Source organism: Leishmania martiniquensis, chromosome 22 (genome assembly GCF_017916325.1).
Source record: "Leishmania martiniquensis isolate LSCM1 chromosome 22, whole genome shotgun sequence".
Lineage (NCBI taxonomy): Eukaryota > Euglenozoa > Kinetoplastea > Trypanosomatida > Trypanosomatidae > Leishmania > Leishmania martiniquensis.
Window position 1 is genome coordinate 82,262 of NC_090157.1, and position 25,174 is coordinate 107,435.

Sequence of the window (25,174 nt, forward strand, 5' to 3'; positions counted from 1 at the left end):
ACCCGCGACTTATTTTTCGTGGGTGGATATCGACGATGAAACTTGGCAGCAGCGGCGTACGCGGGAGGGAAGACGAACCTCGCTGTGACGAAGGGGAAATATGTGCTGCTGTGTGTCACTGGTGGGTGCGCAGTCTTGAGATGGAGGAGACGGGAGCGAAAAATAAGAATAACCGGAGGCTGATCTGAGACGCGTACAGCTGTGTGTTCGTTGAAAGCCAGTGGAGTGCAAACTGGTACCACATTGAAGTGTGTGTGGAGGGGGGGAAAGACGGGAAGAGCGAAGTAATCAATACAAGATGAAAACAGTTGCGAAGTGTTGACGCATGTCTCCCTCTGTCTTTGTGAACTGGTATGCGTGTGCCACGAGACAGGGGATACAACCGACGCTGGACTCACCAGAGAGGACAGCGCAACGCGCGAGACGCATCTCGAAGGGGGCATGGGCGCCGTGCGCGCGGGTCGCTTTGTCTCTCTCGCTTGCGATTCGCGTCTGTGTCGCTGACTGAGTCCGCGCGAATCCTCCGTCGCGTTTTCTGCCTGCATTCGCCCGGCGGTGTCTTATTTGGACGGCTCCCTCGACACTTTTATGTGCTTTCACTTCTTTTGTTTTGTGTGTGTTTCGATGTGTGAACGAGCCCTTTGACGGCACGCGTTGACGTTTGCACCGTGGCCATGGCGCGTGGATGAACTGTCCATGCAAGCATACGTCGCCTAGCCACCGGTGTAACGATCGTACTAGTAAAGCAGCGGGAAGAAGAGGAAAATGCGGGCAGCGCGGCTGGGTGCGTATTCGAAGGAGTCGCGGGAAGGGTGATGGGAGAGGTCATATAAAGGGAGTGAGAGAAAGACCCCCGCCTCCCCCCTCAACACACACACACACAGACAGACAGACAGGGCACCCCAGCATTTGGATAAGCGCAGAAGGAAATAAGGGGGCGGCAGGCTCGACTCGAATGTGAAATGAAGTGAGAGGAACGAAGAAGAAAAGGGAGAAGAAAAAATTCGCAAGCGACAGAGAAAGAGAGAGAGACGCCCCCATTCCACACATACACACACGGACGCGAGAGCCGTTGCACTTAGCCCAGCACAGCAAAACATGAATCAACAAAGACGCAAGAAAAGGCACAGGCCTCGTCACGACAAAGACAAACGGGAACGCCGAAAATAAAGAACAAAAAAGACCTGAGACCGATCGGAGAGACAGGGTGAACAGGGGTGGCGGAAACTGCGGCGGCCCGCTGATGAATAGGGCTGCTTACTTCCTCACCCCCTCACACACACAAACGCACTCGCACATACGCGTGTTTCCATCGTCTCCCGTCTCTGATGAACTCTGGCTTATGCTCATGAATGTACAGCTTCTCCTTTTTGCCCGCGCCTTTTTGTTCTCTCTGCACCGTGATCGCCCCTTGGCGCTGGAAGTTCGTCTCCGAGTACGCAAGCACCCGTGTATACACGTGGGTCTTTGGTCACCCCATTGTGTTGCGTGAGCCTCGGCGGGGCACTCGACCCACCAGATCAGCACTGGCACCACGACCATCAGCCGCGCGCCGCACACGACTCTACTCTGCATCGCCCATGACTATCTTTTCCACGGAATCCCTCTCCTTCACCGCGGAGCGGCAGCCCTCCTCTTGCCCGCCCCACATCCCCCCCAGTAGAGTTACCGCCTCAGGGGGGCTCCGGCCCATACATGGCAGTCAGCGTCATGAGAAGACTTTCCTCTTCGCCAGTGAACTTCTGCAGCGTGGCGTCCAGCTGCTGCATCGCGTTCGGCTCATAGAAGCCCACGATGCGCTTGATGCGGCGCACGTATTCTGCCTGCATCCGCTGTGCCTCCGACTGCTGCTGCTCCTTCTTCAAGGTGTCGAAGTGTCGGGCAAAGGCACACAGAATGTCATGTAAGGGAAGCTTGACACCAGATTGGGTGACGCTGTCACCGAGATCGGAGCGTCGACGACTTGTGCTACTGAAGAAAGACTGCCGAATTTCGGCGTCTTTGCCGCGCAGCAGATGCTCGATACTTAACCACTCAGTGTCGCACACGTCGCGCTCAAAGTACTGCTCTGCGAGGATGCGGCACTGATCCAGTCCAAAGAGCCCGGTCATCTCCACATCCAGCAGCTGCGCCACCTGCAGAATCTGCCCGTAGGGCCCCGCGGTCATGTGATACCACTGCGCTGGGTTTCGGCGGTTCAACATGAGCCATAAACACAGTGCATGAAACGGAACCGACTCTGTCGTTCGATTGCGGCCTGCCATCTCGAAGAGACTCTTCACGTCGTCTGGGTGACTCGGATAGTTGAGGAAGCGTAGCAGCCGGCAGGCGTCACGCCAGCGCAGCTCTGGTGTCTTACTTTCATCACCAACCAGAACGGCAAACACGGGGAAGCGGTCGATCAGTTCGCGGTACTCCTTATCAGGGATACCGTAGTCTCGAGCTGTCAAGGTCAACGACTGCTGCCACTGTGCACACTGCTCGCTTGTGAGCCGAGCTTCCACGGTGGGAGCGCTGTTGCTTGAGACATGAGCACAGTCTTGTCCGTGAGGGCTGTCAGCGGTGACCGCCACCGCTGAATGCGAAGGAGAGGGGTTCACAGGGGCCGGCGAGGGCGTCGATCCGTCAGCGGCGGCGCTGCTGCCTTCTAGGTAGTACTCTTGCATTGCTACGCACTCTATCGTCGACGGACTCTTGTCCTCGGCACTGGACTGCTCCTCGCCCGCTTCCAGGCAACTCAGATGCTTCTCTTTAAAGTCGCTGTAGGTGCCCGTCCACGAACACGCACTGCATGACCCCTGCGTACGCTGCAGCAGTCGCAGGATGAATTTCCCGGGTGCGCCGAGGCGCGTAACGGGCCCACAGCATACGGGGCACGCCTCGAGCCCTTCGATGCAGCCGCGACAGAAGATATGCTGACACTCACTAATCTCCACCGGATCCGTCCACAGACAACAACAAACGGCGCATTCGGCGTCCACACCGAATGCGGTGCCCGGCACGAAATACTTCGACATCATCCACTAGCCTGATGGCCCGACAAGGGGGTGACGAGGGGGGTAGGGGTGGGGTTTTTTCTTTCGTGTGTGTGGGGGGGGGGAAGGAGAGAGGGCGGGCATCAGCGCACAGGCGGCGGCACAACACACAGCACCACAGTCCTCCCTCCCCGGGTTTCGTCAAGGGTGGTGCTTCGAAGCTGACAGGTTGTGCGAAAGCGTAAAGGCGACACAATCAGCGTGGCGAAACAGGTACGGCCGGCGTCTGGCCGCGGCGATAACGACAGAAGGACCCACCGACACTAAAGAACGAATCGATTCGCAGCGCCCAGAGCGGACGGCCTTGGCAGGGCCGCCCCTCTGCCCACAGAAAACAAGTGAGAGAAGGAAAGTTTGCACACCAAATGACAGCAGAGGATGAAGGGAGAGGGGGACGCAGACTCCGGTGACGAACAAATCTGTAAACACCACGACGCCCCTCATACACATACACACGTCGACACACACACACACAGACGTATAAATGCAAGTGTGTGTGAGAGAGGAGTACTGCGACGCACCCAAGCGGAGAGAGCAGGAAGAAGACGTACCTTTGAAAATGGGAGCTGATATGGACATTCAGATGCACGGGGGACATGGAGCGCGCGATTGTCCTATTATATCGTCAGGATGCAGAGACAGCCGCGCCGGCAGCTGCAGGCACCTCTAGCAGGCTCTCTCGCCGGCCCACGACGGCGATCTGAAGGCTCGTACGCGTGAGGAAAGATGCGAAGCGATCAGATTATCGTCTCCTTTTCTATCCAAACCCTCACTTGCGGCATCCTCCTGCGCCAACACGCCCGTTCGAATGCCGCCCGGCGCCAGACGTACGGCCGAATGTACGTTTTCTTTTGCTGTTCAGAGTGCCCTTTTTCTTTCGTGTTAGATCGAGGTGCTGCTAAAAAAAGTGGAAGGATTCGCATCCCTGCATGCGTGCTTATCCACAGTTGCGCCTCCCCACATTCACTGAGGGCGCAGCCGAGACGCCAGAACTTACCGTTAAACGCAGTCGCTGAGGTGGTGAGGATTGAAAAAAAAAGGAATTGGAGAGAGCAAAACGCGAGCCGGTCCAGCGCTGACACGCCTACCCGCCAGCACCTTCTCTCTTACCATGAGCGCGACTGCCGCTCGCCATGTTGATACAGTCCCCTCCCGAGTAACAAATTCAAGTGAATACGAATGCTTCCTTCCCCGCCCATTCCCCCTGCCATACAACACATACACACACACACACATGCACGTGAGCCGAATGTCACTCGGCCCCCTCCCCCAACCCACCACGTCACAGGCCCCATTGCATAGTGCAAAGCAGCCCTCGGCACGCGGTGCAGCAATGCGCCAACGCGTTCCTCGGAGCACGCACCCCTGCCTCGTACCCTACCCACGCCCCTGAGCAGAGGGAGGGGGAGGGGCGGGTGCGAGTCACGCGAGTCGCGCTGGCCTTTTGCCTGGCATAAGGGATGGCGCAAATGTGTGCACTGCCGCAGGCCCGTGGCCCTGCCACCACCAGAGGGGCGGCTCGGCATCGAATAGGGGAGGGAGGGGGGGTGAAGGGCTGCTTGGCCTCCACACGGCGTGTGGGCACAGGGACACACTCCCCCGAGATGCCGCCACGCAGTGCGGTGCTAACCTTTCCCTCATCACCAGGGGCCGGTGTCAACCAAAAAGCGCGTACATGTGCATGTGTCTGTGTGGGGGGGGGGGCAGGTGAGAGGGGTCAGGGCTGCGATGAGAGAGAACAACAGCCGAGCGAGAACAGGGGAAAAGCCACATTTAGAACGATTAACGGTCAATCACAAGAAGCCACGCGCACACACTCCGAAAAAAAAAGACGCGTGGCAGGAGGCAGGGTGGAGGAGAATCTTCTGTCTCCCTCCTCACCTCACAGTGATGGAGTACAGCCTTTCGCACCATCAACGAAAAACAGAAAGGCATGCAAAATGCGCGCCGTTAGACGGAAACGACGGCGCCTCTCATGGCCATCACAGGAAGGGGACAAGCGCCGAACGCGCATGCCTCGCTTCGGCTCGTGTGCGCGACGGCAGTAACGCTGCTTAAAAGCTCTCCTCGCCGAGCTGCGTGGCTGCTGCGAGTTTTGTTTGGCGCCATTTTTCGAAGGAGCGTTGCCGGGCCTCGTGTAGGCGACGCTTGCGTTCGCGATTCTTGGCGATACGCTCCTGCTTCGCCATCATTATGCACTTGCGCCTTTCCTCTCGTTCCTCCTTCGTCAGCGCTTGGGCGCGCGCGCTGCGAAGAACCTGACGCTGGAGCTGGTCCTCGATCTTCAGCTCCCCTCTGCGCCGCCGCTTCAATGAGCGCTCCTCGGCCGTTGGGTCGTTGTTGCGATGCGCCAACAAGGCCTTGAGAACACGGCTGCGCACTTTCTTTGCGCGGCGGTAGAAATCGCTCTTTTCTTTTGTCCCCTGCTTCGCGAACTGCTCATACAGCACTTTAACGGGGGACGGCGCCTTTGTTTCTCTCGCACGTGGGGTGAGCCCTAAGATGCGCTCCATCGTACCCAGCAGCCGGATGGACGCGGCAGACAAGAGGATGTCGTCATCGTCGACCGCCGGCTTGATTACTGCGGACGCCACCCATGCGGTGTCCAGGTGCACGCGGCTGTTGTACTGCAACACCATCTTCAGCATGTGGAGGAAGTTATACGGTAGGGTGTGCTTCATGGCGAACACCTCTGCCACTGAGACAGACTGCACAAAACTGCAGATGGCAGCGGCAGCGCTGCGCTTCAGGTCGCCGGGAAGCCCGCTCAGCCGCGGCAGCATTGCCTCGACGAAGATACAGCAGCCGGTGAAGACGCGCACGCGCTGCGGGCCTGCCAGGGGCAGTACCTCCTCGTTTTTCTCGAGTGCGGCAGGAAGTAATACCCAGGAAAAGCCTTGACGGTAGTGATAGAGGTCCCTCTTTAGCGAGGGCAGCAACTTCTTTGTGTCCCAGCCCCGATCACAGAACACTGACTTGTAGTACTCGCTCAAGACAATGCGCACCTCCTCGCTGGCATGGTTCTTGCTTGCGAGCATCGCCACAAAGTGAAACACACGCAGCGCGATGTTCTTCACCGTGACGAGGCGACGCCGAGCTGCGGCGGCCGCCTTGGCCTTTACGCTATCCTTACTTACCAGTACACGGCTGAGCTTGCGCAGGTAACTCTGGATGTCGCCGAGCAGCTGAAACAAGTCTGTCGCCCCAACAAAGGCGCCGAAGTATCGGTTCTTTGTGAGGAGTAGCATCTCCAGCGAGGAGACAGCGCTGTGGAAGACGACGTCGTCCGCTGTCTTGACATTCTCACGGGCAACAGCGAGGAGCACCTGGTACACGTGCACCACCTCGGCGCTGCGCATGGCAAGGCCTGCACGAGTGGCGAGGCGGATGGCACGCACGACATCTGCCTTCTCCTGGTTTGCGGTGTCGGTGGGGTATACGTGCTCGAGGTCCATGCCGCCAACCATGCCTTTCAGCACGTCAATGTACTGCTGCGTTGGCGCTTCTTCCTCCTCAAACGCGTCCTCGCCGTCGTCGCTTGACGTCTCGCTCGAGTTCATGTCCGCGATCTCCGTCGCTGCTTCCCCGTCTTCGTCATTCTCCTCTGTCTCTGCCCCTGAGTCGCTATTGTCGCTCGCCGTGACGGAGTCAGCCTCCGTCGCCGATTCCTCGCCGCAGCTCATCACGTCGTCCTCGCCGCTTTCATCAGTCGTCTCGGCTGTCGCCTGGTCGCCCTCCCCGTCCTTCGCGTCCGCGTCGTCGCCACTGGACGCAGTATCAGCGCCGTCGCCGTCCTCGTCGCCCGAGCTGTGCTCGTCACCGTCCTCTGCTGCCTGCTTCGCCTTGCGCTGGCGAGCCTGCTCGCGGCTGTCCGTATGGTACGCATCCCTCAGCGGCGCCAGCAGAATGTCCAGCGTGCTCTTCGTGCGAATGAATTTGGCGAACTTTAGGATGAAGCCCATCGCGATGCGCCGCACACTAGTCATGAGCGGCATCACGTGCAGCGGCGCACTCGTGCGCATGAGGAGTACCATGAGGGCATCGAGGAACAGGTCCAGCGTTTCCAGCGTGCCGGTGGCGTAGAACTGCGCCAGGTCAGGGACGACGCTTTTGGCAATCACCACAGCGTCGCTGTTTGTGGGGTCGTCTACGCTGAGCATCACGAAGAGCAGGGCGAGCAGGATTTCCATGTCGCAGCGCTCGTAGAAGAGGACGCTGCGCTGCTCATCACCTGCCTCCAGCGCCCTCACGACTTGGTTCCGCGCTTCTCGGAAAGCGCTCTGCTGCACGGCCGTGGCGTAGCGCGTCTTTGACTTTTCCTCTGCCACGAGATACGCCCTGATGATCGTCGCAGGGGCCACAGCGCTCTTTGGCCGGGCCAATGAGGCGTGAAAAGTGAAGGAGTACACGTCAGCGAAGAGGTAAATGCAGCGATTCTGACTGAGCGTATCGCGCGAGTGCCGTGGAGGGAACAGACCGAACTCCAGAAGCCGCATCACCGCCTCGTCCACGTACGCATGCTCGACGCCTTCGCGGACCGGCACGTAAAGACAGTTGCGCAGCTCACGCAGGGTCCAGGTGCGGTTCGTGACCGCGGCCGGGTCCGAGTCGGCAATCATGGCATACTGTCGGAGTAGGTCCCCCACCTTGTGGTGAAGGGCGGAGATCGGCAGCTGCTTCAGCTCCTGCATCTTCGTCGGCTTAGCCGATGTGCGCTTTCCGTACCCGACGTGCGTGCTCGCCAGCCGCAGCACCTCCATGCGCTGCTCGGCGCTGTCGGACTGCAGCGCGATACGGCCCAACTCAGCCACCAAGTTCTGAAAAAGCGCCCGCCGCGGGACGTCGGCGCTACCGCGGCGGTACGGCACGATCATGTTGTGCAGGATCGTGCCAAGGTGCTCCTTCATCGACTCACCCATCGCCACTCGGCGTACAACGAGCTGAAAGATGTCGTGCCACACGGGGTGCACCATCGGGTGATAGGCTGTCACCTGCTCCTTGCGAAAGAGGGCGTTGCTGATCTGCTCCATCATGGCGGGGCTCAGCGGGTCCAGGGTGAGGTACGCCACTATCGTCGCAGGCAGCGCATGCGCCGGCGGCTTCACATCCATCTCGATGAGCCGCAGCAAAAACTGTATCGCCTCCGGACGAAAGTACTCCATCTTGGGGTAGTGGAAGAAGGCAAAATTCAGCCACTGCAGTGACTCCTCCTGCTGATACACGTCGCTGTACTGCCCCAGCACCTCGAACAGGACGTTGGCAGAGAGTACGCGGGTCATCTTCTGCTCCACGTACGCAAAAGCAAGCACGGTGGCAAGCTGAGACGCTTCCGTCAATTTGAGGCTCTTCTGCGAAGCAACCACAGCACCGAGTGCGAACACGGTCGCCATGAGGCGCTGGTTGCGCTCGCCCTTGGTCGGGTCGCTGATGTCATCGGGATCGATGCCGTCGTCGTCGTTGTCATCGCCGTCACGGCTGCCAGCGCGCGACTCCAGGCGCAGTTTCACCGCCTTCATACGCGCGTTCAACGCAAACTCTTCGCTAACCAGATCCAGCACAACAGCAGGGCTGATGCGTGTTTGCGTCACGACGAGGAACAACGCGTGGCAGTGGAAGCACAACATCGCAAAATCATCTGTCACCATGCCGAGGAGTAGACGGGAGAGAGCGTAGACGACAGAGTGGTGCGCTGATCCGCGAAGGCGCTCGAGGTTGCGGCAGTCGACGTCGTCCTCGCTCAGCTTAGCTGTGAGATGGTTGAGGAAGGCATGCTGACCCTGCTTGCGCTTCTCGGCGTTGTGGCGCAGGCACATGTGCAGCAGCGCCCGCATGTGCTCCCGCTCCCTCAACGTCTGCGACATGAGCTGGCGCGCCTGGCTCAGCTTCTTGCGAGGTGCTTTCTCGTCCTCCGCGTCCGACGTCGCCTCCGCCTTTCCAGCAGTGGCGTCTTCGTCCTCATCCGCGGCCTCTTTGCGAGCAGCACTGCTCTGAGATTTCGCAACCGACTTGCCCCTGCTCGCTTCAAAGGAGGCCCACTCGTACCATGAGACGAAGGCGCTTACAATAGTCGGCGCTCCCTTCTGGAACTTAGGCAGGTACGTGCGAAAAGAGGAGACGGCGTCGGGCATGTGCTGGTGGATTAGCTGCGGTGGCACGAAGCGGAAGAGACACTCGTTGAGGTCTCGGTCAAAGACCTTCTGGCTGGTGCGCCGGGTCTTGAAGCTGTTAATGCTTTCCCGAAGATCGGCTGAAATCTTAGCGGCCAGGTGAATGTCGATGTCCCTTGTGCGGTCGGTGCTCGCCGTGCGAGGGAGGCGAGCAACATTACCAGTGCTGGCGCGAGCAGAGCCAGCGCGAATGCGCGGGTCGCCGCTGTGTTGGCGCTGCTGCTGACGATCTCGCTGCTCGCGGAACTTCGTTTGATGGTGCTTTGCCCTTTCCTTCTTGAGCCGCAGCGTGCTGGACTTGTGCGCATGGACGCCTCGTGGGCGGCCACCGTGGCTGTCGCGGGAGTGAGGTGAGACAGAGCGGTGCGGTTGGGGGCCCGGGGCGCTGGCACCGCTGCTGTGGCTACGCCCACGCTTTGCTACGTGTGGCGGAGGCATCGCAACGGGCGTTGGGGGATCGGAGTTTGTTGACAGTGGGGATGAAGGCTCCGAGTCGAAAAGGGACACGAAGTAAGGAACACCTCCGTCTACTCAGACACATACACGCAGGGAGCCTCACAGAGACGCAAGACGGCAAGAGGCACAAAGAGAGAAAACGCACACGAGCGCAATGAGTATCGGTCTGCGGGTGTCTGTATGTACGTATGTGTACCGCTCAGCCACAAGCCGGCATGACCACCACGGCGTGTTAAAGGAGGAATCCAAGGCACAGACAAGAGGCAGAGGTCGGGGGGAAGTAGAGGGGAGGGGCCTTGGGATGACCACTGGGAGGGACCCCAATTCACTCTTCAGGGACCGCGGTGTGCGCCGTCACTCTGTGGACCCTCTTCACGGACACAAAGCTCTGGGAATTTCGATTTGAGCAATGCAGCCGTGCTAGTGAGAGCGTCTAGACACGGTAGGCGTCTAACAGTCGTCCAGATAGCTGACGCACCGACCGCCTTCCCTTATCGTCAGGCGACGCGGACAAGCGAGTCCGTCATCCCTCTTTTCGTTGCTCAACTTCGGTTCGAACGGTTTCCTAATGATGACAACAGCGGTTGGGCAGCAAAGACTGGAGCCGTATGGGTGGGCAGAGCTTGGAGGTGCACATAAATGATGATGAGAGAAGGCACGAACAACGCAGTGAATACACCACAGGAGAGCAGCGACAACAAAAAGTCACGAAACACCGCACAGGGGTGGCACTGAGAGAACGCTGAGTGCCACGATGTGCACGCACACAGGCGCTCGTCCGTCATCCAGTCTTCGTTGCGCCGGTGGGAAAACATGCCCCAGCCAATACAGAGTAGCAGCAGCGCATAAAAGTAGCGCTTCACGACCCCCTCGCGAAGCCCTGGGGCGGCCACCATGAATGTGATGAGCAGCACCGAACCAATCGATGGTACATACAGACAGCGTTCAGCGATGAAGGTGCCGACGGCGATGAAGAGGTGGCTGACCGGGGCGTAGGGGATTGCCATCCAGAGGAAACCGACGAGGCCTACCAGCGCCACGCAAGAGCGGGGCACCAACGTGCCGTACAGAAGGCCCACTAAAGCCGCCAAAGCAGCTCCGGTAACTTTGAGAAAGTACGGCAGGCGGGGGTCATCCATGTTGTGCATGTGCGGGATGCAGTTGAAGCTGTACTCGCAGCACAGCGACGTGGGAAAGAAAAGCAGCTCCAAGTTCTTCACCTGAATCACCCACCGAATGCCGAGCCAGTGGAAGAGACCTTTCGGGACAAAGTACTGCGGGTTTTCAGTTTGGCGCAGCAGGCGGCTCTTCTGCAGGTCAACATCACCAATGAACTGTCGGCGGAAGAGTATGTAGCTGGCAAGCTCCAGCACCGACACGCCAATGACGAGCAAGGAGCGCGGTCACTGGCACCGCCCACAGGCGTACATGACGCACCCGTGAACGCTCATGGTGAGCATGCACGCGGTAAGCGCGTCCGTGGTTTCTGCCCTGCGCGGGCTTTCCTCGTTGCTGCCACGGCGGCCGGCAGCCCCTTGGTCTTCAAAGACGCACCCGAGACGGCTGCGGTCGCCGACGTCGCGTCGGCCATCTCATCGACTTGGTTCAGATACCGGTGAATGCAAAAGAACCCGATGAGCCCAAAGAAGCAGTAAAGCAGCTCACACCTCCCGACGATGGATGTGACGGCGTCGACGTGGACGGGGTGCACGAGATACACCAACGCCGCCATCAAAGGTACCGCGTGGACGGAGGAGGTCCATACAGCTTTGAGGGAGTTGACCTTGGCAGTCTCAGCGGAGAGCAGCGAGCTGGGCACCGCAACGTGGACGTACACGCGAGCGAGGTAAAACACAAGGCACACGTTGAGGTACGCCACGGTGTAGTTGAAGCTGCGCAGAAAGGCTGGGAGGTGGCGGTACGACCCGCTCGACTCCAAGCGGCCGAACGCCTTGGCCCTGATGTTGTGGTCGAAGATGACCCGATCGGTGAGTGGCGTCCAAGAATCTCTCTTGGCTTGCTTGTAGAGTGCATCTCACACGCAAATACGGATATATATTTGTATACGCGCCTACAGCGCCTTACGGGCTACGATGGCATGGCGGCCAATCGCCGAATCCTCTCTTGGTGAGATGAAAGAAGGCGACTCATATGTGTGCAGTGAGAAGAGAAGGGTTGTGAGAGGGGAGCATGATATTGCGAACCAAGCTTGCCGACTGCGCGGAATCACATCAAGAAGATACGCACCCAGGATGCAACGTTCTCGGCTTGGCAGAAGCGCCCATGACTTCTCGCGACGCCGCCCTCGCTTACACTCCACCTCAGCAAGCATGAGGAGGGGCGCTTTCATCGGGCCTGTAGCCCAACTGACTACCACCATCCGGCGACCTCGCCGATTCTACTTCGGCCGTCCGTTCTTGCCATGCGCTCGATCTTGCCAAAGGGCCCATCGTGTGGCCCATGCCGACAAATGGAAATCTTCACTGCCCGTGCGCGACCCCATAAATGACGTGTGCACCGGCATCGATAAAGGGAGCACGACGAGTGAGAAAGGGGCACTGCTTGTTGCTGCAGCGTTGCTGTATGCCGCGGCGTTAAACGCGCATTGACGTTGCACTGAATCACGAGCGAGCGAGCCGGTGCAGGTACAGAAGCACCTGGAAGCACTGAGGTACGCATATATATATATATATATATAGCGCCGATGTTTGAAACATATACACTGGCGTACACGAGCACCAACCGAACATACAGGCAGACGGGCACGCACGCGCACGCGGGTGGGTGTCTCTTAGGTTCCCCTCTTCCCTGTCGTCTTTTTGTTCCCCTTTCCGGCGGTTCCCTTGCGCGCTGCGTCAGGGAGACGCATTGGGGAGGAGAGGGGTTTCACCTGCGCATGCAGGGAGGATGGAGGGGGAGAGGGTGGACCGCAGGGAAAGGGAGGTCCATCTGTATACATGTGTGGGCTCATTCAACGGGAGAGTGGCACAGGTGCGAGGGGGAGGGGGAGAAAAAAGAAATGGCGCACAAGCGAGAGCGATTACGACGCGGAGATGCCAAATGCCATGCGGCATTGACGCCATCGACGTTCATCAGACAGGAAAAGGGATGGGGAGGGAAGCAGGAGGAAGGAGAGAACGGGTACTGGAGGGAGGGAGGGAGGGGGGGGCAGGGCGGGCGCCACATCATTGCTTGCCTACGCATTGGTCGACGATCATTACACACTTCGCTTTGTGAACCCTTTTGGTCGCTGGCCTGTTCGTGAGGGTGTCGCATAGCGCGTGCGCGTTGACGCGAACGGGGGCGAAACGGGACGTGAAAAATGGGGAAAAAAGGAATCAATGATATGCGTTGAAATGGCGTGTGTGTGTGTGTGCGGTGGGGAGGGGTGAGAACGGGGTTGAAGCGGCTCACTGGCGCATTCAAAGAAACTGTGAATGCGGGGAGGGAGGAGAGAAAGAGGGCCGAAAAGACACATGCAAGGTGAAGCAACGGCAAGAATACAGCGCGCTGCAGAAAGCTGACGCCCCCGCCGAGGGTAACTGAGACGCGAACGACGAGCCCCAGTGGCATCCGCACCGAAGAGGTCTGGTCCACAAAATATTAACTGAAGTGCACCACTGCAGCGATACATGCCGACTTCACAGAAAATAAAACCGCAACTGAGAGTAAGGCAGTGGGGGCGCGACAGTGAGGAAACTCGCCGACAGCCACGCCGCACAGAAGTCGTGAAACTGGCAGCGGAAAGTAGAAACAAAGTGCGGAGGAGGAGAGAGCGCCTCGAGCGCTAAAGACTGGCATGGCCGAGCAATCGTGCCGGACGAAATCAGACGGTGCAAAGAAGCCACCAGCACAACGCCAATATCAAAACGTTCTACGTAAAACATATAAACAAACGCCAACGACAAGAGAGTAAACGATGGACAGGCCTCCGCTGTTGGGTGAACGATTTAGGTGTTGCCATACGAGCGAAAAAGAGGGAGAGGAAGAGGGAGAGAAGTGGCGAATGAGCCGCCGTCTTTGACAAGGTGCTGAAACCGCTGAAACCCGGCCCCGTTGCGCCAGTCGCCCAACCCCGTTGCCCACAAAAATCGACGCACAAACAAACACACGAAATGACGGCAGACTCGGACGGACTGGTCGGCGCCTGCCAGTGAGCTCACAAAGGAAGATGACCGCCGCCGCTCGGGGACGAGGCGTAGTAACACTGGCACTCGCGCCGACGCATTGACGGCGAACTTCACCACGCCCATTCCCCCTGCCATACAACACACACACACACACATGCACGTGAGCCGAATGTCACTCGGCCCCCTCCCCCAACCCACCACGTCACAGGCCCCATTGCATAGTGCAAAGCAGCCCTCGGCACGCGGTGCAGCAATGCGCCAACGCGTTCCTCGGAGCACGCACCCCTGCCTCGTACCCTACCCACGCCCCTGAGCAGAGGGAGGGGGAGGGGCGGGTGCGAGTCACGCGAGTCACGCTGGCCTTTTGCCTGGCATAAGGGATGGCGCAAATGTGTGCACTGCCGCAGGCCCGTGGCCCTGCCACCACCAGAGGGGCGGCTCGGCATCGAATAGGAGAGGGAGGGGGGGTGAAGGGCTGCTTGGCCTCCACACGGCGTGTGGGCACAGGGACACCCCCCCGAGATGCCGCCACGCACTGTGATGTTTTGGCGTCATGCGCAGCACACGAAGCGCAGCGAGAATGAAAGGAGGATGCAAAGACAAAAGAAAAGAGAGGGGAGGGGGTAAGTGTATATATATACATGCGCATACATATATATATATATTAGTCTATGTGTGTGTGTGTTTGTGTTTGTGTGGCCGCCTATTCAGATCACCTCTGTGCCGTTTCACCTTTTCTTTCTCTTGCTTTTGGCATCGCCCATTCCCTCTCTTTGGTGCGTCCTCACGTTACTTCGGAGGCAGTGATCTAATTACTGTGTCTTCATGCGTTCCGAACTCAATCGCCGCGCTCTTTACAAGGCCGGGACGCCAGGGAAAGATGTGGATCGCAGAAGAGTGTTTGGGAAGGGGAGGGCGGAGGAGACTGGAGGGAGAGCTCATGAGGCGAGCGAGCAAACACATGGAAGCAGCATGCACACCTTCTTTTCTTTCGCTACTCATCTCGCATCTCGTGTCGACGCGTCATCGATCCGCTGCTTTGTATGCCGCTTCTCCCACTCTCACGAGGCGGAAAGGAGGACGGGGAAGGGTTCCTCGTCCTGTGCATAGTGTCGCTATGTGTGGTCCAGAGAGAGTGCGGTAGGGACGATGCGTCAGAATAATTTAAACGGGAAGCAGAATGGCAGAGAAGGGCTGCTTCTGCCACTCAAGCACCACGTCAAGCGTGCGCCTGTGGTTGATTGCATGTGTACATCTGCCCCCTTCACACACTGGGAATAGAAGAGATCACCAGCATCCACATGAACATAACAGGAAAGAAAAGCAGTGTGCTTAGGGTCTGAGGCGGTTTGTACAATGAAGGCTGTGTGCGTTTACGCGCGTTGCCTTCACAATTGAAAGGGTCAGAGGACCCAAAGAGCGCAACAACAGGAAGAATTCTGACAGACGACCAAGCGAAGATAAAAACAATATCGCTAGCTGAACTCTCGGTGACGCCTGCACAACTGCGCGTGAAGAAAAACACACACACAAAGATCAGACACGCAAACAAAAAAAAACACTGCAGCGATTGAGGGCGTGCGTGTGTGCGCATGTACTTGTGTGAGGAGTGAACGCACTGCTCCCAGAAGCTCCGCGCCGCCCTGATCCAAGGTAGGAAGAACATCTGGGCGCATGAGTTTAGGCGCGCACCGAGCAACGCCCAGGAAGTAAGCGGAAGAGAGAGGTGAGGGGAGGAAGATAGGGAATTCGTTTTGGGTGTATCGCCCCGTTGGAGTCAGCGCATTCGTAATCAGCGCAGCAAACAAAAACAAGAAAAGTTTCGAAAAATCGAAAGGGCCAAGCGAAGGAGCCCACACGAAAAGGAGGGAAGAGGGCGGAGTGCGAGACAGGGGGAGGGCAGAAAAAAAGCGCCCACGGGCCTGCAGGTGGGCATTTGTGTGTGTGTGTCGGAGCTGAGAGGCAAAGGAGGAATAGGAGAGACTTGAGATGTCAGCGAGCGGCGCTCGCCGAGATTCGCGCGGTACCTCAACGGAGGGCCTCTCAACGCAGCAAATGTCCGCAGCCCAATTTCACAAGCTTCCCTCCATGCCCCTCCCTCTCCCCGCCGCTCTGTAGACTCACGTCCTCCAAATCCGCCTGGCCCACCTCCTTTAACCATGCACGGAGGAGGGGGCAGATCTGCTCGCACATACGCCAAAACAATAGAGAAAGAGAAACAAGTGGGTTAGTGGAGGTAAGCGATGAATGCACTAGTAGAAGAGGCCATGGCAGCCAGAGAGAAAAAAAGACAAGAGGGGCTGCAGACTCCTGCACTTCGTGCAACTGGAGAAGGAACGCCGGCTAATGCGTGCAGAGAGAAAGGAGAACGCACGTGCACCGCGGCTCGCCACGCGCCAAGCCCCTTCCTACGGTAATCTTCTTGCATGCTTCGCGTCTGTCGGCGCGACAAGAAGACCCACTCAGGTATGTTAGCTTCACGTTAGAAAAGAAAAAAAAGGGCGACCAAAGAACGTCGACAAGGTGAGGATACGCTTTCTCCTCATCTAACCCGGGTGAATCGCACCCTCCGTCTACATAGCGGTATGTTGGTCAAATCACCAGGCACGCACGCACACACACAGAAGATTTTGCACTGCGAAGAGGAGCATTAACGTTTTCTTTTAATTTTCTCTTAATGCCCGCCGTGTCCGTCATCAGGCTCCACGCCGCGCACGCATGAGTGCCATTTCGGCACACGTGGTGCGCCAACACGTATGCGCACGCACCACCACACGAGCACACACAACGAAGCCCAGTACCGTGCGGGTGGGGTGGGGGGATAGAGGAAAGAACTGATATTTAAAAAGCTGGGGAAGGGAAGGGAAGGGGGGGTGCTGTGGCGTAGCAGCCAATCTACACTTCATCAGCGCTGCGTCCTGTCGTGTTGAGCCACTTCGCACTCTTTCATTTAATTGCATTCCTTTTCTGCCATTCCCCTTCTCCTTTGGCTTGCCGCACATTCTGCGAGCGCAAAGGCGCGTCCTTTTCTTCGTACTCAGATTATAAATATATATATGTGAGTGGGTGGGTGTGTCTTCGTTGGGCTTCTCCGTTGCCTCAGAGACTCTTTCGTCGGGAGTGTGCGCACTGTGTTGATGCATTGCAAGTGATTGAGTGCGTTGAAGGTGCGAAGCACACCCACACACGCACACCCTCCTCCCTCCCACCTTCCTTCGTCCTGGCAGTTGTCTGCAAGAGAGACGAGGCGAGAAATGAGAGGGGGCGCGAGGGCGACGCTTGGCAGGCAAGCGAGAGGAGAATGGACCGAAACCGCTGGCGAAGAAGAGCACCAGCAGTGAACACGCCAGGAGCGCCATGTATGCTGCGCCCGCGCTCACTGCCCCCTTTTCTCTCCTCAAGCGCCATCGCATTGCCATCACCGCCCCCAATAGGTGCACCTCCGTGAGGCCGAAACAGGCGCGGAGACGCCGACCCCACACACAAGCCCGGAACACCCATCGCACCGCTGCCGCCTTCACGTTGACGCGTATGTTCGACGTTCTCCGGCCCTAACAGGCGAGAGACGTAGGAAAAAGAGAACGAAAAAAAAAGAGCACAAACGCAGGCAGACGCTCACCCCCTTTTTTTGCCCGTTCCCCGCTGCTTATCTATCGGGAGGGTGGGGAAGGGGGGTGCCGGGAGTACGTCTCGGCACGTGCCTTTAGAGCCCTTGCCCCTCTTGTCTCTTATGGGAAAAGGAAAGCAAAGAGTATGAGAGAGTCGGGGAGGGAGGGGGGCGACGGGGCGGCGGCGGCGGGGGGCACCTTTTCCTTTTTTCGTACTCTTCGCTTCTGTTCATACTGACTAAACCACACCGTAGATGGTGGCGGTCGTGCCGAAGCAAATAATCGTCACGCCGCAGAGGAGGAGCATTATGGAGCCGATGTAATCGTACGCGCCCACCTTCCGCCACTCAAAGCCGCCGCTGTAGATGAAGAAGAGAGCTGGAAAAACGAAAGCAATGAAACCACCAGAGAAGGAGCCGAGGAGGCCGAACACGGTGTTCACGTTTGGGATGAATAGACCGCACAGCAGCGAGACGAGGCTGAGGAAAGCACACAGCACCGCGTTCTTCCACCAGGCAACGGTGTGCAGGTCCCAGCCGATGATGTGGTGCACGGCGTCGCGGCAGGGGAGAATGTGCAGCGCAAAGGCGACGCACAGCTTCACCACAAGACCGACGTAGGCGACAGCCATGTAGTAGTCCGCCAGCGGATGGTACATGCGCAGAAGCGACGACACGACACTGTCGCCGAAGTCGCAGTAGCCGAAGAAGCCGGCCAGCCAGTAAAAGATGGTGCAGATGAGCATGCTGACAAATACCTGCGACTCGAAGAAGCTGACGCTGGGCTTCGGGGTTTCGTTGAAGACCTGATACGCATTCGATTGGCAAAGAAACGCGAAGACAAATTGACCAAGTCCTTGAATCGCGCGGTTGCCCGTGTTGAACAGCCGCAGGCCCTTGCCGGAGATGCCGTCCTTCAGCCCGTGTGTCGCCGAGTGAATGATGACGCACACGACGAAGTACAAAACGAAGACGACACCAAAGAGAGACACGTAGCGGAGCGAATTGATCTGCCGCGGCAGTGAGAGAGGCAGCATCAGCGCTAGAAACGTGAGTGACGTGAGCACGCGCTGAAATTGGATACTTCGGTAGTAGCCTTGTATCCGATCGTCGTTGAGGAAGGCGTGCCAGAGGTCGTTGACGCAGATGACGTAGGCAATGCAGGCACCGATGCACTTGATAAACATGATGGCTGCTGCGAACAAGTCACCGCCGCTGCCGAAAAGAAAGCGCGCTGTAAGCTCGTAGCTCCTGATGCCTGTCTTTCCGTAGACGATGGCGAGCAGCCGCACTGAGTACACGGTCAGTAGGTAAATCACAATAAGGTAGATCGTGCCCATGACAATGCCGGATGTGTCGAAGGCGTAGGGTAAGCCAAGAATGCCAGCGCCAAGGCTGCTACCGGCAAGATTGAAGACGCCACTAGCGAAACCGCCTGGCGGGATCACGCGGCGCATCAAGCGGATAGGAAGAATCGGTGGCTGCTTGGCATCTTCCTCCTCCGCGTTGAGGTCTGATACGAGCTCATGCACCTGAGCGAAGGATTCGCGCATTCTTTTTTCATCGCACATTGCTCCATCGAGCACAGAAGTGGCGCCGTTGTCGCCACTCTCTGGCGTCGATGAAGAGGAACCCTGGCGGTATGGTCGATCGCCCTCCTTGGAGGTTACGGTACGGTCGGGGTTACTAGACATGACTGTCCGATGCGCGGCTGTAAGTACGTGAATGAGAAGGACCAGTAGCGAAAAAAAGGAAGGGAAAATCCCACTGAGCCGGTGAGTGGGGCCGTCACAAGCACCTCTATGCTTGAAAGCGCGTCTCGCTGTGTTTCTCGCAAGTCGTTGTCGGGGGGGGGGTGGAGGAGAGAGGAGCTGTGAGCGGAGGGAGGGAGAGGAAGGGAAGGGGAGGGGGAAAGAGAAGGGGACGAGGACGATTATCTTTTCTCACAAGAAACGGTAAAGGGCACAAGGGAGGAGGAAGAACAAAATGCGACGTGCACCAGCGGAACGCGTGTCTGTGCGTCGGAATGTTAACCTGCGTATGATAGGCTTTAGTGTGTGCGTGTTGAAGTGAGCAAACGACTGAGGAAGAGAGAGAGCAAAAAAAATAGATAAGGGTGATAAGGGTGGTGGAGCGAGAGAGGACGAAGTGCGATTGGAGGTGGATCTTTTTTTTTTCAAGGAAAATTGATGTGGCTCGTGCGTGAGCATTCACGTTGTTGTGAAGAGAGGAGTTGAGTGGACGATGGGGAACATGATCGGATGTTGCACAGCATATGAGAGAGGCAGGTGCGGCGGAGACCAAGCGTGCGAAAGAGGGGACACCGAACGCCCACCGCGCACCATTGTCTTCAGGAGGAACACAGGCGGCTCTACGGCAGAGCCTTCCTGCTACCGCACGAGACAGAGATCGAGCGAGTAGCGGGAATACCATTAGGTGCAGAGAAGGCCGGGCAATCAAGCAGGTTCACCGCTTTTCCCCGTCGGTGTGCCCTGCGCCCAAGCACCCAAGAGCGACGCGCACACGCGTCAGCCAAATGACGCCGCCACTCGCGCAAAGGCTCTCATGACTTTACGGTTCTGAAGAAGTGAGGCTATCGGAATAGTGAATAAACGGGGGGTGAGAAGGGGGAGAGGGAGAGGCCGCGCGCCAACAAGAACCTGCTTTACCCTGCACAGTTATCAACGCTACTCGCAGGCAACACAGGAACATGGCAACCCCCCCGCTCCCCCTCTCCCTCCTCCTCCTCCGCACACTCCCCCCCCCCCCCAAAATAATCTTCTGTATGCATCGGCGCACTGTGCGCACGTGCTGAACGTTATCGGAGCAGAAAGGGAAAAACAAATATGAACGCACGCCAAAACAAAGGACGAAAGCTGTCGTTGCGCGTAGCGCACGCAGTCGCGGACAGTGACACACAAGCCCACGGAAGGTATCGTGGTACCCCACTCGTAGCTTACACGAACGCGTGTGCGCGCATTCGCGCACACCACTGCCGCCCTCTGATGAAGCGCGACCAAAAAGAAGAACCAAACAAAAGAGATATCGGATCAAAAAAAAATACCACCAAAGGCGACGGGGCCCGACAGCGACGACCATCGCGAACAAAAATAACGAAGCAGGCAAGGCCGTAAGATCGGCTCGCGCTGCGGAGGTCCGCGTAAAAAACAACTCGCGCTCGCTTGGCGTTCTGCGTTACGATAACTGCTGTGGCGCCGCGTCACCAGCAAACGTAAGATGCTTGCCTGGCGCTCTGGAGTTCTCGTCAACGGCGGCCAGCGACGGCGGCGATGTAGCCGCTCCTGAAGGGCGCGAGCGCCGCAGACTGCCAGTGCATCCTTCCTCTGGGATCGGCGAGGGAGCCGTCTTTGCTTTCGTAACATCTGCAGCGGGCTCCGCCTCGGTGTCGCTGCAGGAGCTTTCCTCAGCCTGCAACAGGGAAGCTCCCTCAGTGTCGACGGCTTCTGAGTGGCGCGCAGCGACGCCGCAATCAGTTGTCACATCAGCCTGTGATAGGTGCATCAGTGTTTCAGTTTGCGCAGACGGCAGCGATGCAACCACTTCCTCTTCATCTGTGTTCTGGCGAGGCGAGAGCGTTGCTGTATTGCCGCTGCCCGGTAGGACGGGCTGCGTCGGCGCATCTTGGTGCCCTTCAGAAGGCGTTGATTTCGAGGGTTGCGCATAGTTAGCTGAAGGTAGCTCGCGTGTTGGCAAAGTAGCCGCACACTTCACATGTGCACAGTCGAGGGCTGTGGCGCAGTCCGGCTCTGCAAGCGTCTCGTCACTTACACTCGTCAAATCAGTCTCCACCCCAAGGGTACTGCCGGACACATCAATCACAGCTGTTGTGAAACCAGCAGGGGGCGCGTTCGCGCTGCTGTCCAAGCTGACTTGAGGCGCAATCGTCGCCGAGGAGCGAGCGGCGCAAGAGAGGTCTGCGTCCGAGACGAGATCGATCTTCGCCACATCATCTGATGCCACGTTCACCGGCGCGCGCTCCTCGGACCGATGGCGCTTCGCCACGGGTGCCACCAAAGAAGTTGCGTCGATGCATGCCTGCGCTGGGACGCTTGACGGATAGAATTGTGGCTGCTGCTGCGCTTCCTGCGCGTGATGCTCCTGTTGTGTATTAGGCAGCACCCCAGCGCTCCCATCGACCGAGTGATTTGACATGTTCACAGAGAAGCTCTTTTCTGAGGGGGAGAGCCGAGAAGATACCGCCAGACAGACAGCAGGAAGAGGTGCACACACTGTCTTTTATTGATGTTGGGTTCTACGTCCTTTAGGGGCACACGCCGTGTGTATATCTCTGTGTGTGTGTGTGTGTTTGAGGGAGAGGATGGCGGTGGAGGCGCTCGTGGGTGCTGTTCGATATGGCGGCGGGATGACAGGCCGGGGAATAGCGGAAGAAAAAGGAATTAAACAACGATCTCTGGCGAACGCTCTGAGCAACAGCAAAAGTAAAGCGCGAGCTTGCTAGTTAGCGCAGGGAAGAGTACGTGAGGCTGGTGGTGCGCAAACGATGTAGGGAGGTGCGTGATTGTCGGGTCTGGCTAAGATGAAGACGTCGGCGAGGCAGTGCGAGTGGTATAGGGAGAGGTGGTGGTGGTGGCGACGAAAGGGAAGGGAAAGCAAGTAGATACTGTCAGGCGGAGAGCAGGCAGACCGCATACAGCTCCGCTAATGTGCATAGCCCAGATGATCGGGCGAAAGGGTCTTTTCTCTCTTTTTTCGATTTAACGCTGGTTGGATTTCGCGGTTGGCAGTTGGAGTGGAGCGTTGGTGTTGACATGGCGCGGCGTCGGCACATGTAGACGCGACAAAGGAAGGAGGGTGGGGGGTGGGGTGCATGAGAGGACCCCGTTTGCGTAGATGGACTTCGCCACTCCGCTCCCACACTCTTCTTCCTCCACCCCATCGTGGCGAATAGCAGGTAGAGGTGCGGCACAGCGTCGCTGAGAACATCCACGAAGACGTGCGTAAAACGAAAAAAAGGTGAAGCGATGAGCGGAAATAGTGGGTGGGTAAAAGGGGGGAAGGGTGGAAGAGAAAGAAGGCGTTGGGGAAGCGGAGACGAAACGAAACGGACCCGCGACGTGTGCGGATGGAACACATACACACACATGCATATTTATACACATATATATATGTATAAATATGCAAATATTCGATGAGGAGAGAGAGAGGGGGGGGCAGATGCACCATTGAAAAATGAAAAAAAACGGGCGCGAACGTTAAGCAAGCGAATGGAACGAGCGGGCGATACCCGTGCCGCATCCTTCAAAAAAAGGTGCAGAAAGCACAGGAAGTCGAGACCGAGCCTGAGAAACGAGAGAGGGAGAGGGAAAGAGAGCGAGAGCAGGGCGTCACTTGCCGGTGTGCGTATTCACGCACTGCTGCGAGAACGCTACTCGTTCGTGACAAAGTGGGCATGGGGCGCTGAAGTCAGAGGAACTGCCTGGGGATCCCCAGACGACGATAGAATACAGTCCGTTGTTCATCTGCCTCATCGCTCACTCGCACTTGATGTTTTTTTTTATTTGAGAGAGAGACGCGCAGGACGCACCAGAAGGAGAAGAGAGTCTGGCGTTCTCTCACCCCCCTCCCTCCCGCATTTTGCCTTCTCCGCTTGCCTTCTCCGCTCAGCATGCCATGCGCGGAGTGCGAGGGGCTGCACGCAGGTCCTACCACCGCCGCCTTGGCTCCACGTCGCCTTCATGAGTGCCACGAGGTCGAGCGGACGTAGTACCTGCGCAGCTTATCTACTTCTTTTGCACCCAGCCCTAGCTCCGTTTCCATGTACGCCTTCACCGTGCCGTACCTCCTGCACACCTCGGCAAAGCACGCCTCCAAAAAAAAGGCATGGGCACGGGAGAGGACCCCAACAGCGTCCTCAGAAATGGTGCAGTTGCCCACTTGTACCGGCTGACACGGTGGTGGTGCGCAGCATTGGTTTGTCAGCAGGAAATCCTCCATCACAGTTTCGGCGGGCACGCCCAGGGCAGTCAAGAGAAGCGCTGCGGCCACGCCGGTGCGGTCCTTGCCCGCGGTACAGTGGAACACGGTTGGCCTGCCCTTGACCTCACTGAGAAGGACGCGGAAGAAGTCCTTGTAGGCGTCCTTGAAATCCATGAGGAAGTTCGTGGCGACTCGTCGAAGGAGCGCCTCCGCTGATGGCCCGTCCAGCGCCGGCTCAGACAACACCTCCTCACTAAATAGGGACGTTTCGATCGGGATTGAAAAGTAGACGACGTTGGCGAACGCGTACGGTGCGCGGGTCTTCTCCTCCCGCCCACGAAAGTCTATGATGCACCTGAGTCGCAGCTTCTTGAGGAGCTTCTTCTTGCCCTCAGGCGTGGCGTCGCCAACGTTATCGGCGCGGTAGATGCGCTTGTACTTGACGACGTGCTTGCCGTCCTGTGTGAGATAACCACCAAGGTCGCGGTAGTTCTGCAGCCCCTGAACGGCAATGACACGCTCGTGCGACGGCATGAGTCCAGCGGCTCAGAGTACCCCAGATGGCAGCGATGGAGAGCTCAGCAGGATGCGGGAAAATGGAGGGATGATGCGCGCGCGTGGATGCGTGCTTGTGTGTGTGATGACAGGGGAGGATGTCGCATCCGGTCGCTGATTCGTCCCTCGAGCTCACTTACAGCGGTGACAGGGGACAGAGCGAGAGGGGACCAGAGGGCGGCGTACGTCGTCCGGCTAAAAGCCAAAGAAGACGGAGCGGGGTGTGCCTGCAGCGCGGAGAGAGAAAGGGGGAGGAGAGCGAGGAAAAGAAAACTGACACGAGGGTAACCGATATAAATGAGTCGCAGTCGTGTACCGCGTGTGTTCTTGATCCGAAAAGCAAAGGGAGCGAAGAAGATACACCACCCTGCTGTACCACTTCAAGAGCTGGGCGCCCTATGACCCGCAGAGCGAGGCTTGATGCGAATGAAGCCGCGGGAGGTGGGTGGGAATAGAGACAGCGGTCAGCCTTGCTGTCGCTGTTCCCACGTATCAAGATGTGCTTGTATATACGCCCGTGTGATTGTACGGGCTGAATGTGCGCCTACGTGGGCGCGTATTTTGTGTGTGCATGTGTGTGTAAGGAGGGAGGAAGAGAGACAAAGAAAGCGTAGAGAAGAGGAGCTCGGGAGGCTTACGAGCAGAAATGAGCCACAGTGGGAAGATGAAACCAACCAGAAAAAAAGATGAAGCATCACACGAGTAGCTGACGCACGACGTGCTTCAGTGGGCAAGCGGAGTTTGACTCAGCGGTGCAGGTCACACCGGTTGTGGTAGCCGCTACGCCCGTAGCGGTTCCACCATGAGACGAGAGACAGTCAAAGATGAGCAGCAGGCTCGGCCGGCGTGGTGGCCACCACAACCAGCTCCTTGGAAATAAGCGCAGATGGGTACCCGAAAATGCCGCTTGCCCATGCGAGGCTGACGGCGGGAAGACATCGCCGGCGAGTAGTCGGCCTGCGCATTAGCCGCGTCGCACCAGTCGCAGAAGCGTTGCTGTGTGCACCTGGCGCCCCTCTCCCTTCGTCGCTATTCCCATGGCGCTGCACGGATAAGTCCGTGCAGCTCGTAATAGGATAATCGAGCCGCTAAGCGGACGCGCTGAGACACCCGCCACGCCCCCCCCTCCCTCGATTCTAGCAACCGCAAAATGCTCTGTCGACACGTTAGTGCACAGCGCCAAGAACGACCGCAGCAACGATGCGGTAGCAGAGGCCGCTTCTGCTGGTGAGATGAACGGCTTCGGAGAGCGTCCATCACACCCTT

The 25,174-nt window shown here is 58.0% G+C and overlaps 4 protein-coding genes across 4 annotated transcripts; all 4 read right to left on the minus strand.

Annotated features, from left to right (window-relative positions):
• Positions 1-1,673: 1,673 nt before the first annotated feature.
• On the minus strand, positions 1,674-3,020 carry LSCM1_02867 (uncharacterized protein; the record flags this gene model as incomplete). The annotated part of the gene is made up of 1 exon (XM_067320432.1): positions 1,674-3,020. One exon carries the CDS (start codon positions 3,018-3,020, stop codon positions 1,674-1,676), a length of 1,347 nt encoding a protein of 448 aa, XP_067178744.1.
• Positions 3,021-5,089: 2,069 nt separating this feature from the next.
• LSCM1_02868 (uncharacterized protein) lies at positions 5,090-9,640 on the minus strand (the record flags this gene model as incomplete). Its single annotated transcript, XM_067320433.1, has 1 exon — positions 5,090-9,640. The coding sequence occupies one exon, from the start codon at positions 9,638-9,640 to the stop codon at positions 5,090-5,092; it is 4,551 nt and encodes a 1,516-aa protein (XP_067178745.1).
• A 10,950-nt stretch (positions 9,641-20,590) lies between these two features.
• LSCM1_02870 (uncharacterized protein) lies at positions 20,591-21,568 on the minus strand (the record flags this gene model as incomplete). The annotated part of the gene is made up of 1 exon (XM_067320434.1): positions 20,591-21,568. The coding sequence occupies one exon, from the start codon at positions 21,566-21,568 to the stop codon at positions 20,591-20,593; it is 978 nt and encodes a 325-aa protein (XP_067178746.1).
• A 1,542-nt stretch (positions 21,569-23,110) lies between these two features.
• Positions 23,111-23,887, minus strand: LSCM1_02871 (uncharacterized protein; the record flags this gene model as incomplete). Its single annotated transcript, XM_067320435.1, has 1 exon — positions 23,111-23,887. One exon carries the CDS (start codon positions 23,885-23,887, stop codon positions 23,111-23,113), a length of 777 nt encoding a protein of 258 aa, XP_067178747.1.
• Positions 23,888-25,174: the final 1,287 nt, after the last annotated feature.